Source organism: Mirounga angustirostris, unplaced genomic scaffold (assembly GCF_029215605.1).
Source record: "Mirounga angustirostris isolate CCGP_5_RB_7025 unplaced genomic scaffold, mMirAng1.0.hap1 SCAF_10, whole genome shotgun sequence".
Lineage (NCBI taxonomy): Eukaryota > Metazoa > Chordata > Mammalia > Carnivora > Phocidae > Mirounga > Mirounga angustirostris.
In genome coordinates this window covers 113,445,929-113,464,071 of record NW_026991718.1, presented here as the reverse complement: position 1 = coordinate 113,464,071, position 18,143 = coordinate 113,445,929, and the positions used below count along the sequence as shown (strand labels likewise).

At 49.5% G+C, this 18,143-nt stretch overlaps 2 protein-coding genes across 5 annotated transcripts in view; both read left to right on the top strand.

Annotated features, from left to right (window-relative positions):
* The window catches only part of SNTA1 (syntrophin alpha 1), a 28,933-nt gene extending 17,861 nt beyond the window's left edge, over positions 1–11,072 (top strand). Inside the window, exons 3-8 of the mRNA XM_045885606.3 lie at positions 2,138–2,342; positions 5,860–6,067; positions 6,211–6,341; positions 9,240–9,436; positions 10,177–10,364; positions 10,448–11,072. Coding sequence (XP_045741562.1) covers positions 2,138–2,342; positions 5,860–6,067; positions 6,211–6,341; positions 9,240–9,436; positions 10,177–10,364; positions 10,448–10,540 — 1,022 coding nt within the window. The 3' untranslated portion in view covers positions 10,541–11,072. The remainder of the gene's footprint in view (positions 1–2,137; positions 2,343–5,859; positions 6,068–6,210; positions 6,342–9,239; positions 9,437–10,176; positions 10,365–10,447) is intronic.
* A 6,015-nt stretch (positions 11,073–17,087) lies between these two features.
* The window catches only part of CDK5RAP1 (CDK5 regulatory subunit associated protein 1), a 110,519-nt gene continuing 109,463 nt past the window's right edge, over positions 17,088–18,143 (top strand). The window contains exon 1 of one of the 4 annotated variants that reach the window (XM_064573015.1): positions 17,088–17,788. The gene's annotated coding sequence lies outside the window, so the exon portion shown is untranslated. The remainder of the gene's footprint in view (positions 17,789–18,143) is intronic. The other 3 variants (XM_064573016.1, XM_054510049.2, XM_045885604.3) reach the window with 3 other exon arrangements.

Here is an 18,143-nt window from a genome sequence, read left to right as displayed (position 1 = left end):
AAAATCTTTAAAAAAAAAAAAAAAGAATGACCAAAATATTTTATTACCAGTCAGCCTTAGTGGATGGGTAATGTCTCCCATAGAACACTATGATTGATTTATGATGTCTTCCATGAGCAAGGGATAAAGAAGTAGTAGCTCAAGTGCATATGTTTACCATCCCAGTCCTACTAAGGCCAGTCCAATACCTGGCACATAGTAGGTAGTCAAGAAAACTGACTTGTTTCTGAATCTCTACTCCTATCAGGCTCTTCTCAGATCAACCTTGTCATCATATTGCCTTTCACTTCTAGCTGCCTTTGTTAGTGAGATCTTCCTTTTCTAAAAAGGCATGGGTCCAGGCCCCACTCAAGACTGTTTTGGTTGCAAATATCATAACTCCCGTTGGGATGGTAGTTCGACTTTCTAAAGGACGAGTATCAGAAACTGGAGCATTAGCACATGATTGGCAGGGCCTTCCCTCTGTCTCTCAACATGCATCTCCACTAATTCTCTCTACAAACCAGCTTTCTCCTCTTCTCTATCCCCATAGCAGAAGGTGGTTGCCCCCATAGCATTCATGTCTATTCAAGACACCGTCTAGAATCTCGCCCAGTCTCAATTTGGGTAGCCTAGTGTGGGTCAGGTGTTCACCTTGGTCTAGCTAGCATAACCAGAAGGGCAGGATCACATATCAGAACATGAATTTATGGGTCAGTTGGGCAGAGAAGTAGATCTGGGCTGTTATTCTAGAACTCTGTTGTCCAGTGTGGTCACCACTAGCTCCAAGTGACTATTTGAATTTAATTTTAAAAAAATTAATTAAGATTAAATAAAAATAAAAATTCAGTTCCTCATTTGTACTAGCTACATTTCAAGTGCTCAATAGCCACATGTGGTGAGTGGCTACTATATTGGACAGCATATATATGGAACATTTACATAAGCACAGAAAACTCTTTTGGATAGTGCTATTCTAGAAGGTGTCCACTATACTTACTCAATGATGTTTGGCCAGAGCTAAGAGCATCTATATTGGTTAGGGTACAAGCTATGCTGCTATAACAGGAGACCCATAAAATACTGTGACTTAAATATAATAGAAGTCCTGGGGCACCTGGATGGCTCAGTTGGTTGAACATCTGACTTTTAGTTTTGGCTCAGGTCATGATCTCAGGGTCCTGGGATCGAGTCCCACATCGAGTCTGCACTCAGAGCAGAGTCTACTTGTTCCTCTCCCTTCTCCTCTACTCCCCCCCTGCTTGCATGCTCTCTCTCTCTCTCTCTCAAATAAATACATAAAAATCTTTTATAAATATATAATAGAAATCCTTGCTTTCTTAGGTAAGAGAACAAGTCTGACATGGCATCTCCAAAGTATCAGCGTCCATTTATTTCTGTTTTGTTGGTCAGCCTTCCTTAGACTGTGGCTCATGTCCTCATGGTCAGGATGGTGTTTCACCAGTCTGTGTTCCAGCCAGCTCAACCGTGTCAGGGGAAAAGAGGAGGAAAGGAAAGGCATGCTTCTTTCTTTAATAGGCAGAACTTGGCAGCAGCATACATCCCTTCTGCTCTCATCCTATTGGCCAGACTTGGTCATGTAAGCACTTGGAAAAGGAAGTCTCAAGCTGGAGGGCTATCCCTATATTGGAGGACAATTGGCAGCTGGTCCCACAGGACTATCTCATTCCATGCCTCCTCTTTGCAGATGAGCAGGCTGGAGAAATAGAGGCAAACAATGGGCCAGTGGAAGAGCAGGTACACCTCCTGACTCCTGTCTCAGTGCCCTTTCATTGTCGTGTTGTGCCTGTTGTCCATTCCCTTTAAGCAGCCATCCCAGAGGCCCAAACACTTCTGCTTACTTGGTTAGAACTTAGTCATGTGGCCACACCTAGCTGCAAAGGAGGCTGGGAAGTGTGGTTTTTCTTCCAGGTGGCATGGACATGGGTTGGTCTATAAACCAGGGGCAACAGGAGAGCATGGATGTCGACATGCATCCAGTATTTTCTACCACACTGCCCTGTCAGAGACTTTAACCTAGAGGAGGACAGTGATATGGGACATAAATTAAACTCTTATGAATTAGTGACAATTGTGGTGTGTGCTCCATGGGAGCCCATGTCACAACAATGTAACTGCTGACCTGTCCTCTGACCAGTCAAGTATATGAAGGAGGTCTCACCGTATTTCAAGAACTCTGCCAGCGGGACCTCGGTTGGCTGGGATTTGCCTCCTGCTTCACCCCTTCAGCGACAGCCATCTTCCCCTGGCCCCCCTCCCCGGGACCTCAGTGATGCCAAACACATGTCCTTGAAGATGGCATATGTCTCGAGGAGGTGCACCCCCAGTGACCCGGAGCCCAGGTAAGTCTGGGGTGGGGGGCAACTCAAACAGATATACCTTGGTGGTAAGTGGTGGGGCCAAAGGAAAGATAGCCCAGTGTTGCGAGTGACCAGCACAATGTCCGAACATAGTAGGGCTTAAGAAATGTTTGTTGAATGGATGTAAGAGTGAAGAGGATGATGATACGCTTGGCTTCTCTCTTTTTCCTCTGAGCAGTTCACATCTGAGGAGGAGTTTGGTCTGTGGAAGAGCCCTGGGTTCCAGTCCTGGTTCTCCTTGAACTAGTCCCTTCTCCTCCCTGACCTTTAGATTCCTCACTGGGAAATAAAGTTTCCAGACTCAGTGATCCCCTCAAGTCTCTTCTAACTCTGCTGAGGTTCTTAGACGTCTAGTAACATTCGTGTCAGGGCCATGGAAAATTACCATCCTTCACACATGAGCAGCCCTTAACAGTTCACTGATGATGATAAGATTGGTAACAGCCGACAGTATTGAGTGTTTACCAAGCACAATTTAATTTAACTCTCGCAGCGACCCTATGAGCAAAGTCCTATTATTTCACCCCCACTTTGTAGATGAGGACAGAGAGAGGAAGTAACCTGCCCAAGATCACACACCCAGGAAGGGATGGAACTTGCCTCATTCCAGGTAGCCCTCTCTGCTTTAGAAACTGTAGGTGCCTGAGTGAGGGTGGTGGTTGAATGGAGTATATGTGGATCAAGTGGGGTATGTGGTTATCTGGGGTGGTGTATACATAGCGTGAGCATAAAAGGCTTGTGCTGTGGGTCCTAGTTACAGCTGGGGTTCAATGCCAGGCCGATGCCCAGTATTGGCCTGGAGGCTCAGCATCCAGATCTACTAACCGTAACCCTAGCCCTACTCAATGCCCTGGCCCCAGCCTGCCCCCATGAGGCAAGAACTGGTGATTCACAGGTCATTTAAGGTGTTCCACCAAAAGGCCCTTTTGTGTTGGGTGAAGGTAAGGGGGTATTAGTTCTTCCTGAGACTTACCGAACATTAGGTTAATCATGGTTCCCAGCCTGATCCCAGACATCACCTGAAGCATGTGTGTACATGTATTTCTGTGTGTACACATGGAATTGACATGTAAATTCAAGTGTTTGTGTGTATATGTGAGCATTTGCATGGGTATGGGCATAGATTTGTGCATGTTTAGGTTAATATTACATGTGTATATGCATGTCCGCATGTGCTTGACCACGTGCACATGTGTAACACAGGTAACTTGGATATAACTGTGGTTCCTTATCAGCACTAAATATCCCAGTCAAAGGAACATAATCTGGTAACCAAAATAGAATGAAAAATATTTCACACTTGTACTAAGTGTTAGGATTACATTGGGCTGCAAGTATCAGAAACGCCGATAAGCCATGGCTAAGATAGATGATGGATTTATTTTTCCACATGTTTAAGAAATAGTTCAGGGTCAGCTACTTAGGCTTTTATCACTACTCAAGAATGCCCTTGATGAGTCAAGCTTCCAGCCTCTTCCTCTGCCATTTTTATTGTGTATTTTCTTTCTTTCTTTTTTTTAAGATTTTATTTATTTGACAGAGAGAGACACAGTGAGAGAGGGAACACAAGCAGGGGGAGTGGGAGAGGGAGAAGCAGGCTTCCTGCTGAGCAGGGAGCCCAACGCAGGGCTTGATCCCAGGACCCTGAGATCATGACCTGAGCCGAAGGCAGACGCTTAACGACTGAGCCACCCAGGCGCCCCTATTATGTATTTTCTTCTTGGAGGTAGAGCGGTGGCTGTGCCTTGAAGCCTGTGTCCGTATTCCAGACAGGAAGAAGGCAAGAGGCAAAGGAACTTTTCTCCTGGTATTTTGTTCTTTTGTGCATAACAAACCATCCTAAAGTTTAGTGGCTTGGAAGATGAGAGTTTATTATTTCTTACAAGTCTGTGATCTGAGCTGGCTTGGCTGGCCAGTTCTTCTGCTTTATGTGGTATCTGCTGGGGCTGGAAGTACAAGATGGTTGCTTCGCCCCCATGGTGCTGCCTCAGCTGGAATGATTGGAACAGCCAGGGACCGGCTAAGCATTCTTCTGTCCATAAGGCCTTTCTATGTGCCTTGTTTGATTGGTCCCAGGGGACTTAGATTTCATGGTGGCTTGGGAATGCCAGAATGTTACTTCTGTCATATTTTATTTGTCAAACCAAGTTACAAGATCAAGGAGAAGAGAAATAAGCTTCAACTCTTGATGAGAAAAGTGGACTGTGTGGACAGGGAGGGATGGAATTGGTGGAGGCCATCTCTGGAGAGTAACCACCCCATCTAGGGAAGTTTTACCTTCATTTGGGAAGGGATGTCCTCCCCCAGAGACTTCTGTCTATATCTCATGGTGGCCAGCCCTAGCTGCAAGGGAGGTGGGAATTCAAGTATTTTGCTTCCTAGTTCTGCAGTAGAGGGGGGCAGAGGAGAAAGGGGTTGGGATAGGTATTGTGTGAGCCATCCTCCACCTTCTGCCCCACTTCCTCTGTGACAGAAAGGGCAAAGAGGAGTGAATCTTTAATGGTCCACATAACGTTTTAAAATCCTTTCCCTGGGGACACCTGGGTGGCTCAGTTGGTTAAGCGGCTGCCTTTGGCCCAGGTCATGATCCCAGGGTCCTGGGATCGAGTCCCACATCGGGCTCCTTGCAGCAGGGAACCTGCTTCTCCCTCTCTCTCCCTCTGCTTGTGCTCTATCTGTCAAATAAATAAAATCTTTAAAAATAAATAAATAAATAAATAAAATAAAATCCTTTCCCTGTCACTGCTCCTCTTGATACCTCCCTGAAACCCTTCCCCCACACTTGTCCACATGGCTTTTTCTCTCCCTCCCTTCCCCTCCTCCAGCTCTTTTTTTTTTTTTAAAGATTTTATTTATTTATTTGACAGAGAGAGAGAGGGAGAGACAGTAAGAGAGTGAGCACAAGCAGGGGGAGTGGGAGAGGGAGAAGCAGGCTTCCCGCTGAGCAGGGAGCCCGATGCAGGGCTCGATCCCAGCACCCTGGGGACCCTGGGATCATGACCTGAGCCGAAGGCAGATGCTTAATGACTGAGCCACCCAGGCTCCCCCCTCCAGCTCTTTTTATGTAGACTGACTTGACCTCTCAGTTTTCGTGCTCTCCGCCTGCCCCCATTAGTGTATCATGTGGGTCCTGTGCCACAAGGGAGAAGCTGGGAGCTGGCTCAGCAGAAGAATCCTTCTCCTTAGAAACCAGGAGAAAAAAAAGCAAGATCATGAATCCTCACACAGTGATTTTGGCTCCTATCACACATGTGTGCGTATGTGTTTAATTTGTATGTATATGCCTATGTGTGTATATGTCATAGGCTCTTGTCTCTAGACCCCGTGAAGCCCCAGTTGTGGCTGGAGCCCCAGCAGTGAGTGTCGCTCCTGATTGTCTCATGGATACCCTGCGGTTTCTCCCGGTTTTGCAGAGAATGGGGTTTTGGGCCAGATTTCAAGGTTGGGCAGCTGCAGCCTAGTAGACCGGTCCTCCCCTCCACTCTGTTTGTGCCTGCAGGTATTTGGAGATCTGTTCAGCAGATGGCCAAGACACCCTCTTCCTGAGGGCCACGGATGAGGCTAGTGCAAAGTCGTGGGCAGCTGCTGTCCAGGCCCAGGTCAACGCTCTGATGCCTCGGGTCAAGGACGAGCTGCAGGCACTGCTGGCAGCCACGGGCACAGCTGGGAGCCAGGACATCAAGCAGATGGGCTGGCTGACTGAGCAGGTGCCTGCTGGGCCAGGCCTCTGTCCCCCACCTCGACCCTTCCTCTGGAGCTAACCGCATTCCCATGCACCATCCCACTCCACCCTGGCCCTCTGACCCCCCGCCCCCTCTGCTCCACCTCACTGTTGCCTTGCCCCCTGCAGCTGCCCAGTGGGGACACAGCACCCACCCTGGCCTTGCTGACCGAGAAGGAGCTGCTTCTCTACTGCCACCTACCCCAGACCCGTGAGGCTCTGAGCCAGCCAGCCCGTACTGTCCCCCTCATTGCCACCAGGTATCCACGGGCAGGCAGGGGTGTCTGTCTCACCCAGAGGTTGGGGGGTGATGCTCTCAATGGGCCTCAGAAGTGGGGGATTCCAGCCTCACTCTGCCCTGAGTTATTTCCCAGGTGACCTGAAGCAAGTCTCTATGTTGTCTGGGCCTCAGTTTCTTCATCTGTAAAATGGGGGCTTGCAAGAGAAGGGTGTGACGTCCCACTAGGCACTCATTGATTGACACCTACTCTGCCCAGATCTGTGCAGCATGGTTCAGGGGACAGGGAGCTGATCCCAACAGTCTTCCCTCAGCGAGCACCCAGTCTGGTAGGGGAGGCTGACCTAGGAACAGCCTTCATAGCGCAGAGTTGTAGGAACCCCTTTACTCTGCCTGGCCTGGTGGGGAAGGCTTTAGCAGGAGGTGCTATTGAGCTGGACTTTGACGAATGAGTAGAAGTTTGCTATTTAAGAAAGAGTGGAAGAGCATCTTATATATAGAGAACAACATGGTCAAAGGTACAGAAGTATTAAGGGCTCTAGGGTGTTCATAGAGCTCTGAGTAGACTCAGGATGTAGACTCTATACAGGAAATGGAGAGAAATGAGACAGGGAGTTGGCAGGGCCTGATCTTGCAGAACTTCTCCTGCCTGATTAAGGAATGCTAGTAGCCTTACCTTAAGAGTTGTGGCAGAGTGGAAGGGTTTTAGCCTGGGAGTACGGTGACCTGTGTTGTGTATTTGTGGTTTTTTTTTTTTTTTTTTTTTTTTTTTTTAAGATTTTATTTATTTATTTGAGACAGAGAGAATGAGAGAGACAGAGAGCACATGAGAGGGGGGAGGGTCAGAGGGAGAAGCAGGCTCCCTGCCGAGCAGGGAGCCCGATGCGGGACTCGATCCCGGGACTCCAGGATCATGACCTGAGCCGAAGGCAGTCGCTTAACCAACTGAGCCACCCAGGCGCCCCTGTGTATTTGTGTTTTTAAAAATTTTTTTAAAATTATTTTTAAAGATTCTTTAAAAAAAGACTTATTTTAATTTTTAAAGATTTTATTTATTTATGAGAGAGTGCAAGAGAGAGCAGGAAGGGGAGAGGGGCAGAGGGAGAGGGAGAAGCAGGCCCTCCCCACACCCCGCTGAGCAGGGAGCCCTACACGGGGGCTCGATTCCAGGACCCAGAGATCATGACCTGAGTGGAAGGCAGATACTCAACTGACTGAGCCACCCAGGTGCGCTTTATTTATTTATTTTAGAGAGAGAGAGAGCAAGAGCAAGCAGGGGGAGGGGCAGAAGAAGAGGGAGATGGAGAGAGAGAATCCCAAGCAGACTCCCTACTGAATGCGGAACCTGGAGCGGGGCTTGATCTCACAACCCTGAGATCATGACCTGAGCCGAAACCGAGAGTCGGATGCTTACCTCTGAGCCACCCAGGCGTGCCGACTTGGGTTAAGTTTTAGAAGAATCCCTGTGGCTGCCATGTGGAAAATGCACTGGAGGGGGCAGAATGGAAACTGGGAGGCTGGTGTAGTCATGCAGGAGAGATGGTAGAGGTGGGTGGAGGCAGCAGATGGAGAAGAAAGGCCGCATTTGCATTGGAAGACACATGGGTGGTAAAATTAACTGGGCTTAGTGCTTGCCAGATGGGGAGGGTGAGGGAGGTGTCCAGGATGAATGGATGAATGGGAGGTTTGGAACTTGTGTCTGGGCGAGCAGTGGGACTAGGGGTGGGAGTGCAACACGGGGAGGCTGGAGCAAGATGCTGAGTTGAGTGCAAATTGTGTGGGGGATGGATAGGGAGCTTGGGTAGGAATCTTGGGGAATTGTGGGTTTATAGTTCTGGGCTGGAAAATGGGAAACTGGGTGTCAGCAGCAGCTCTAGTGGGTAGCTGAAGTTATGAGACAGTGTGTGGAGTGAGGAGCAAAGAGGGCTAAGGGCCAGAGCTCCAAGTCTGTTGCGCAGGGAGGGGGAGTAAGCTGCCCAAGGTTACATGCAAGTGGGAATCGAACTGAGTGCCTGGGCCCTTGCTGCTCATGTCTCTTCCTCTGAATGGGGCTCTGGCCCATGGGTCAGGACCCAGCTGTCTACCAGGAATGAGCAGGTCATGGATTGCCACACTAATCAAGTGACTCATTAATTCAGGTCACAGATGTTTATTGAACACCTACTACATGCCAGGCATTGCTTTATTTATTTTTTTAAAGATTTTATTTATTTATTTGACGGAGAGAGACATAGTGAGAGAGGGAACACAAGCAGGGGGAGTGGGAGAGGGAGAAGCAGGCTTCCCACCGAGCAGGGAGCCCGATGTGGGACTCGATCCCAGGACTCTGGGATCATGACCTGAGCCGAAGGCAGACGCCTAACGACTGAGCCACCCAGGCGCCCCCAGGCATTTCTTTAATTGCTGAGAATAGAGTGGTGAACAAATTAGACAAAAATTTATATCCTAGATGATATTTTGGTGAAAAAGACAATCAAAAACCAAGTGAAACAAATAAAGAATAAGTATAATTTCTGGTATCATGATGAAAAGTAAGGCTAGTGAGTGCCTATTTTAGACAGGGAAGGCTTCTCAAAGGAGACGACGTTTGAGCAAAATCTGAAGGAAGTGAGGGAGTGAGCCATGCAGGCCATCAGGGAAGAGCGCACTTGACAGAGGGAACAGTATGTGCAGACGTGCTGAGGCAAGAATGTGCCTGGTATGTTTGAAGACAGCAGTATGGCTGGAGCTGAGGGAACAAGGGGGTAGGGTGGCAGGAGGTGGGCTCCTGTGAGGCTATCAGGGCACAGCTGGAAGTCCTGTTCGCTGATGAGGTGGTAAAGGAGTCACAGGGTCCCTTCCCAGGTCAGCACCCCCTTGGCCTAATTCCCCACTGTCTGAGACCTCACACTTAGCCCTCTCCCCCCTGCCCCGCCTCTAGGCTGGTGTACTCAGGCCCCTCCAAGGGTGCGGTGCCCTACGATGCAGAGCTCTCTTTTGCCCTGCGCACGGGCACACGTCATGGTGTGGACTCTCGCCTGTTCAGTGTGGAGTCGCCACAAGAGCTGGCCGCCTGGACCCGCCAACTGGTGGATGGTTGTCACCGGGCTGCTGAGGGTGTGCAGGAGGTGTCTACAGGTGGGCTGGGTGGGTCTGGGAGTGCCTCTCTGGTGATGAGCCTCTCACCCCCAGAGGCATTCAAACTTCCCTCTTCAGGGTGCTTCAGGAGGGGGATATAAAGTGGGCTTTAGGGTCCCTAAGAACTCTCTCTTTTGGGTGTGCAGGTGCTCCAGCACGTAGTAAGTCCCTTTTCCCTGGGTTTACTTGCCCTGGCTTTGTGATTCCACTGTGGCGGGGGGGGGGGGGGGAGATGTGAGAGATGGCTTTTGGAGTACGGTTGCCAGATAAAATATAGGACACCCACTTAAATGTGGATTTCAGATAAACAACGAATACTTTTTTAGTGTAACTATGTCCAAATTATCCATTGCTTATCTGAAATTCACATTTAACTGGGCAATTCTACAGGTCTCTAAGGTCTCCAAGGCCATGCTCGGTGGGTCTACTGATACCTTTATGGGGAGTGAGGGAGTGGGCCTTCTGAACATGGCAGAGTTTCAGCTTTCCCTTTCCACTTTTGGTGTTGCTGGAAGTGGGACTAGAAGTGGGGCATAGTTTCTCTGAGCGCCCGTTTTTCTGTATTTGAGGGTGGGGCAACTCGATGCAGGGTGAATGTGCAGATGGCACACCGGGCAGTGAGCTTCCCATCCCAAGTGGTATTCAAGCCCTCTTCGTGGAGTTGCTGGCGAGGGTCGGACACGGGGCTCGTGGTCTCTGAGGTGCCAGCAGTCCCTGTCCCCCCCCCCCCGCCCCCGCAGCCTGCACGTGGAACGGCCGTCCCTGCAGCCTCTCCGTGCACATCGACAAGGGCTTCACGCTGTGGGCGGTAGAGCCCGGCGCCGCCCGAGCCGTGCTGCTTCGACAGCCCTTTGAGAAGCTGCAGATGTCCTCGGATGATGGTGCCAGCCTCCTCTTCCTGGACTTCGGGGGTGCTGAAGGAGAGATTGTGAGTGCAGGGGGCGGGGGGCCATGTTGTCCTGGAGGCCAGGCTGGATGGGGCTCCTGACCCTTCTCTCATCCACCCTGCAGGAGCTGGACCTGCATTCGTGCCCCAAAACCATGGTCTTCATCATCCACTCCTTCCTCTCAGCCAAAGTCACCCGCCTGGGGCTTTTGGCCTAGAGGTCACCGGATGCACTCGCCCTGAAGAGAGGGTGTCTGCCACATGGCCCGACCTGGCCCTCCACTGACTGCCTGCTCACCACTGGGCTGAGGGAAGGGAGCGGAAAGGAATAAGAGTGCAAAGTCCCAGCCTCTAAGGGAGGCTGGGGATAGTCTTGGGACTGGGATCCAGACTTAGGACACAGTGGATCCTGCCTGTGATGGGGTAACCTCCCAGCTGCCCCACCATTCCCCCACCAGTGCCTTTTGCAGAGAGATATTTTGTGTACACAAAAGCCATTCCGAGCCTGGGACCTGCCCCTGTGGGGATCCTGACCCCAGACCACAACTGCCAGGCCTCCTGGAGGCCCCAAAGCCACCCTCAGAGCCCTCATCTGAAGCTGGAGTTCCCGGGGGTCCATGGCAAGAGAAAGAGGAGGAACCTTTCTGTTCATTTCTCCCCTCAGCTCCACCACCTGGGGCATCAGTTTTCCTCTTCAGCCTCTCTCCTCCTTCCTCTTGGATAAATAAATGGCCTGTGAGCGCGTAGGCAGCCTGGCCTAGTGTTGGTGGTTTGTGCCTTGGCCTCTGGATTCTTCGGTGGCCCCCGTAGTCCCAAGATGGACCAGACCCAGGACCGGGGCTCTTTTCCTGGAGAAGAGCAGACCTTTAACCACAGGGCCATAAAGAAAGTGTATTTGTTATCTATTATTGTGTGACAAATTATCCCCAAATCTAACAGCTTAAACAACGAATGTTTATTATTTTTCAGGGTCTGTGGATCAGGAATATGTGAGAGGCCAAGCTGGGATGTTCTTGACTCAGAGTTTTTTATGAGGTTGCAATCAAGGTATTGGCTGCGGCTGCACTCATCTGAAAGCTTGACTGGGGCTAGAGGCTCTATTTCCAATATTGCTCACTCATTTGGCTATTGGCAGGAAGCCCCAGTTCCTTACCCCATGGACCTAACCATAGGGCTGCTTGAGTGTGCTCGTGACAAGGCAGCTGGCTTCCCCCAGAGTGGGTGACACAGAAGAGAGAGCTGAGAGGAATCCACAATGCCTCTTATGAGCCAGTCTTGGATATCTCAGACTGTCAGTTCTGCTTTATTCTGTTCATTAGAAGGGAGTCACTAAGCCCAGCTGACACTCCAGGGGAGGGCAATTAGGCTCCATTTATTGAAGAAAGGAATGTCAGAGAATTTGTGGGCCTATTTAAAAAACATCATAGAGAGCCTCAGGCTCCTTTCCTGCAGGAGAGAGGACACTTGGAACATGCTTTGTGGAATGTTCTTTAGAACTGTAATGTGCTGGCTGGATGTGAGTATGCCACGTTTATAACTCTCTACTTGCTGGCATTGTCCAGAAAATCAGTGACAACAGTAATGAGTGCTTGCTGTCTGCCAGGTACTCTGCATACGTTTCTTCATTGGATTTTTTTTTTTTAAAGATTTTTATTTATTTATTTGAGAGAGAGAGAATGAGAGAGAGAGAGAGAGAATGAGAAAGAGAGAGAGAGAGCATGAGAGGGGTGAGGGTCAGAGGGAGAAGCAGACTCCCCGCTGAGCAGGGAGCCTGATGTGGGACTCTGTCCCCGGACTCCAGGATCATGACCTGAGCTGAAGGCAGACGCTTAACCGACTGAGCCACCCAGGCGCCCTCTTCATTGGATCTTCACCACACACCTATGATCTCTATTTCACAGGTGCAGGAATTGGGGCTCAGAGAGGGAACGTGACTTGCTCAAAGTCACACAGCTCTGAGGTGTCTGAGCTTGGATTCAAATGAGGTCTTTCTTGCTTCAGAGCCATGTGCACCTTGGAGACATCCTGGCCCTGCACTATCCATTAGAAATGTAATGTGAACCACATGCGTAATTAAACATTTTCTAGTAGCCACATTTTAAAATGTAAAGAGGTGAGAATGATTTTATTTTTTAATGTTTATTTATTTTTTAAAAATATTTATTTATTTGACAGAGGGAGAGAGAGCACAAGCAGGGGGAGCAGAAGTGGGAGAGGGAGAAGCAGGCTCCCTGTGGGAGCCTGATGTGGGACTCCATCCCAGGACCCTGGGATCATGACCTGAGCCGAAGGCAGACACTTAATGACTGAGCCACCCAGGTGCCCCTTATTTTTTTGAAAAGATTTTATTTATTTGAGAGACAGAGAGCGAGCTGGTGAGAGAGAGAGTGAGTGGTGGGGAGAGGGAGAAGCAGACTCCCCGCCGAGTAGGGACCCCAAGGTAGGGCTGGATCCCAGGATCCTGGGATCATGACCTGAGTCCAAGGCAGACACTTAACCGACTGAGCCATCCAAGTGCCCTGAGAATAACTTTAATAATATATTTTATTTAACTCAATGTGTCAAAAATATCACTTCACATATATAAAAATCTATTGAGATGTTTTACTTTTTTTTAATACTAATTCTTTGAAATCTGGTGTGTATTTTATATCTACAGCACAGCTCTATTTAGGTGCCAAATTTTCATTGGAAATTCTTTTTTTATTTTTTATTTTATTTTTTTTTAAAGATTTATTTATTTATTTGAGAGAGCGAGAATGAGAGAGAGTACATGAGAGGGGGGAGGGTTAGAGGGAGAAGCAGGCTCCTTGCCATCAGGGAGCCCGATGCGGAACTCGATCCAGGGACTCCAGGACCATGACCTGAGCCGAAGGCAGTCGCTTAACCAACTGAGCCACCCAGGCGCCCGGAAATTCTTTTTTAAAAATATTTTATTTATTTATTTTTAGAGAGTGAGAGCGCAAGCAGGGGGAGGAGCAGAGGGGGAGGGAGGAGAAGGGGAAAGAATCTCAGGTAGACTCCATGCTGAGCACATGGGGCTGGATCTCACAACCCTGAGATCATGACCTGAGCTGAAACCAAGAGTCAGGTGCTTAACGATTGAGCCACCCAGGCGTCCCAATTGGAAATTCTTGATTTATATATATATTGCATAAAATTTATAGTTGAAAAAAGTAGATTCACAGGCCAAGTTGTTCCAAATGCACTACAATTTTCCAATAATTGAATTGTCAGTTTTTAAATTAAAATGAATTAAATTTAAATAAAATTTAGTTCCTCATTCACAGTAGCTGCATATCAAGTGCTTGGTAGCCACATGTGGCTGGTGGCTATTGTAGAACTAAGCAGTTCTAAGCAAGCCTTTGCATGAGGGAACTGAGGCCCTTGTTCTGTGAAGTCGCATAACAAGCCAGAGCCAGAGCTAGTTCTGGAAGCCTGGGGAGATGCAGGTGAGCAGAGATACTCCAGCCTTGCCTATGCGTCCATCCATCTGCCCATCCATCTGTCAATTCACTGTTCTAATATCTAGTGCATGCCTTCTCTGTGCTAGTTCTTGGGGCCAGGAGCTGATTTGCTGAGAACAAGACTGACAGGTCCCCATGCACAGGGAACTGAAATCCAGTAGATCTCCCACAATCATATGTGTGATACAGATTAAGCAGACATGGAGATAGCAGAGGGCCCAGCGGGGACCTGACCTACTCTAGGGGTTTAGGGGAGGTTTCTCTCAGAAGGAGACATGGGAGCTAATGTTCATCTAAAGGAGTATGCTAAAAATCAGCTCCTACTGCTGTAATGCTATGGGCGGGGGGGGGGGGGGGGGGGGCGCGGTGCAGGAGCCCAACCCAACCCACAGCCACAAGCATTTATTTTCATGCTCCTGGGGCTGCATGTTGACTGCAGCTTGATCATTATAAGCTGGGCTTGGCTGGGTGGCTTTGCTGCAGGCTATGGGTTGGGCTCAAGTCTACTCTGTGTTCTTCCTGGAGCCCAGGATGAAGGTACATCAGCTCTCAGGGCATGTTCTCTTCTCCTGGCAAGTCACTGGAGTTCAAAGACAAGCAAATTGCACAAGCACGGTTACATCCTCTGTCTGCATTATGTCTTCTCTCATTCCATTGGCCAAAACAAGTCCTGTAGCCGAGCCATTGGTGGAGAAAGGGCAGGGGAGGAATAATAGCTCAGTAACGGAACTATTACCAACCAGTAAGAGTTAGGTGGAAGGGGGAATGGCATCCCAGGTGAGAGATCCTGGGGTGAGATGGATCAAAGGGGCTTCGAAACTCCTGGAATCTGAGGAGGAGGGTTTATTTTCATCACCTTCATTGTCCAAGACACATCACTGTTCAAGACTCTACAACATGGCAACTGAAAGTAGACCCTTGTGGTTGGAATGTGGTGAGATGTTATGGGGAGGGTGGTGGGAAATGGTCCCTGGTTCCCCATGTGGGCTGGTATGGGTGTAGGGCAGGATAGTAGGGGATGTTGGGCACAGCTGTTTGTGTGTGTGTGTGTGTGTGTGTTGGGGGGTGCCAGCATAACAGAACATCCCTCATGCTGCCAGCTTCATTCTATGAGCAATCAGAATTGCAGCCTCCTGCCCTGCCCACAGAGGGGGAAGGTGACATCTCCCTATGGGGCTGCTAAGGGAAGGGCCAGATTTGAAAACCAGTTCTAAGAGCCCTAGAGACCTGGGTTCAAACCCTAACTTTTCCCTGACTCTCACATTGAAACCCTCTCACATTGGCTTCCTTCCAGCTCTAGAATTCCTCTCTCCTGTGACCCTAAGAGGACAAGACTGAGAGTAAAGAGGGAAGGGTCATGATGATACCATAAGCAGGACCTGAAACGGAGTTGGTATGCATGGAAGGACAGGGCCCGTGCTTGATGGTCACCAGGGAAGTAGAAGGGGCATTGTCACCCTTGGCATTGTGGAAGGCATCCCCCTCCTCAACATAACTCATGTTGGATGCAGGTGCTGCCACCATAGTGGGGCTCTGTGTGGCAGAGGTGCCCCCCCGGGGCCACATTAGGATAGGACATCTTCCCTTTGCAGTAAAAAACTTCACAGTAAACCTGAATATTTCTCCAACTGGAGTCTTTAGATCCCAGAGTGTCCAGGAACTTGTCTCTTGAGTTTAAGCGTTTTCCAGGAATTCTGAAACGTTGTACCCTCACGGTACTGATAATAACCCCAAATGATCAGATCACATTCTAGGTTACCTGGAAAAGCCACAGTAAAAATTAAGAACCATAATCCAGTTTCTGGCCTTTGTATTTTTGACTGAATTGGCCACCCAGCAGTTATCTAAGAAGAGAGTATGAGCTTAATTCCAGTGTCTCAAACTCCTGAAATCCAGGTTTGTTTCCATCATCCTCACTGCCCCAAGACAGCACAACGGTCCTGGACTCAACGATCTTTGGGCAACTGCCACAGCCTCCTAAATGCTCTCCTTATTTGTCTCTGCATCCTCTTACCCCCAATGCAGTGCATTCTCCACATAGCAGCCACTTTATAGGCAAAGAAACTGGGAATCAGCAGGGGTGATTCACTTGGCCTTGGCTATCTATCATGGTGTCAGAGCCTCAATGGGAACCCAGCCAGTTTGACTTTCACTTAGTCAGTGGTAAGAATAGCGCTGTGGGGTCAGACCAGCCTGTGGGTGGATCCCAGTTCTGCCATGCACTATGCCAGCTTCAGCATGTGACCACCTTTTGTATTTTCAGTTTTCTTGCCTTCAAGTGGGCCACTAATAACCTCATAGAGTTCTAATGAGGAGTCAAACAAGTCATTGCAGCAGGGCCCCCAGAGTCTTACTGACTCAGAGTGCTGGGGCCAGTGTCCACATCTTACTGACACATGGGCTTTCTTCCAAACCACAGACCTCCTTGCACAGACAGAGCAGAAGTGCTGAGGAACTAATACACATACGAGTGTCTTTCCACCCTGACTGCTAACATAGAACTACTCTAGCTTCCTCTCCTCTTGGATGAAATAATTCTGGGGTGTGTGTACTACACTGTTTCCTGGAACTCCCCAACAGAATTAAGACCCAGATGCCCACCATGGTAACATTCTTTTTTTTTTTTTTTTAAGATTATTTATTTATTTATTTATTTGAGAGAGAGGGAGAGAGAGAGCATGAGTGCGGGGAGGCAGAGGGAGAAGGAGAAGCAGACACCCCGCTGAGCAGGGAGCCCAATGTAGGGCTCCATCCCAGGACCCTGAGATCATGACCCGAGCAGAAGTCAGAGGCTTGACCGACTGAGCCACCCAAGGGTCCCAAACAAATTATCTTAGGCTCCCTATGGGAAATAGTCTGTAGGAGACAAGGGGGGCGGAAACAAGGAAACCACTGCGGGCTATCGCAGTAGTGTCAGATGAGATGAAGGTGGCCTGGGCCAGAGTTATAGCAAGGGAAGTGGATAAATTTGAGACATTTTGGAGTTAGAGCTGACAGGACTTGCTGACAGGTTGTAGAGTTTGAGGGAGAGGAAAAAAAAAAGACTCCTCCATTTCTCCTAGTGTTGGGAGGATGGTTGGGTCATTTACTGAGATGGTCTAGACTGGGAAGGAACAGGTTTTGGGTGAGGATGAGAGTATGGAAATGAAGAGTTCTGTATTTTTTTAAAAATATTTTATTTATTTATTTATTTGAGAGAGAGAGAGAGAGAAACAGCATGAGAGGGGAGAGGGTCAGAGGGAGAAGCAGGCTCCCTGCCGAGCAGGGAGCCCGATGCGGGACTCGATCCCAGGACTCGGGGACCATGACCCCAGCCGAAGGCAGTCACCCAACCAACTGAGCCACCCAGGCGCCCAAGAGTTCTGTATTAAGTTAGGGTCAGTCATTAGATACCCAAGAGGAGGTGCCCCTTATGCAACCGAACCATGGGTCTGTAACTCCCACCCCGGGGGCTGGGGGGTCCAGGCTGGAACAGGGAATGGGAAGTCTTTAACCTACAGCTCAGCACTGTCCAGTAGAAAGAGGACGTGAGCCACGTATGCCATTTAAAATTTCCCAGTAGCCACATTAAAAAAGTAAAAACAGGTGAAACCAATTTAAATTATATTCATTTAACCCAGTATATCCTAAATATTGTTTCAACACGTAATCAATATAAACATGATTGATGAGCTCTTCCGCACTCTTTCTTCGACATCCGGTGTGTATTTTACGTTTAAAGCACATCAGTTCGCACTCACTCCTTTCCAAGCACTCGGTTGCCACAGGACGGCTAGGGGCGACCCCTCGGGTCAGCGCAGCAGCGGTTTCGCAAAGCCGCGAACCGGTACCCACCCGGACCGTACTGGGGGAAGCACTTCCGCTGGGACGTCCCGGACGGAAGCCGTGGGGGAACGGAAGTCGCTCGTGTGCCCGCGCGGCGGCGGAACGCTGAGGCGGCTTCCCGGCTGGCTGAGGCGAGCTTCCGTTGCCGGATGCTGGGCGCTCGGGCTGCGGGAGGTAAGCGGCGCGGCGGGCGGAGGCGATCGGTGCCTGGGGCCGGAGGGCGGCGGAGCCCCGCAAGTGCTTGGTGTTGAAGGGGAGGATGTCGCGGGCCCTGGAGTCGTTCTGTCGGGGTTCGCGCCCCAGCCCCGCTGCCTACTCGCCTATGACCTTGGGCACGTCACCCCCCTTGTCCCCCCGAGCCTTAGCCTCGTCACGCGTCAAGTGGGGGTGATAGAACCTGCTTGACGATGTTGCCGTGAGGATTAAATACCGTAATCCATGGGAAGCGCTAAGCATCGCGCCTGAAGCATTGTAGCCACCCCAACAAAATGTTTGGGATGTTTTTTTTTTTTAAGATTTTTAAATTTAT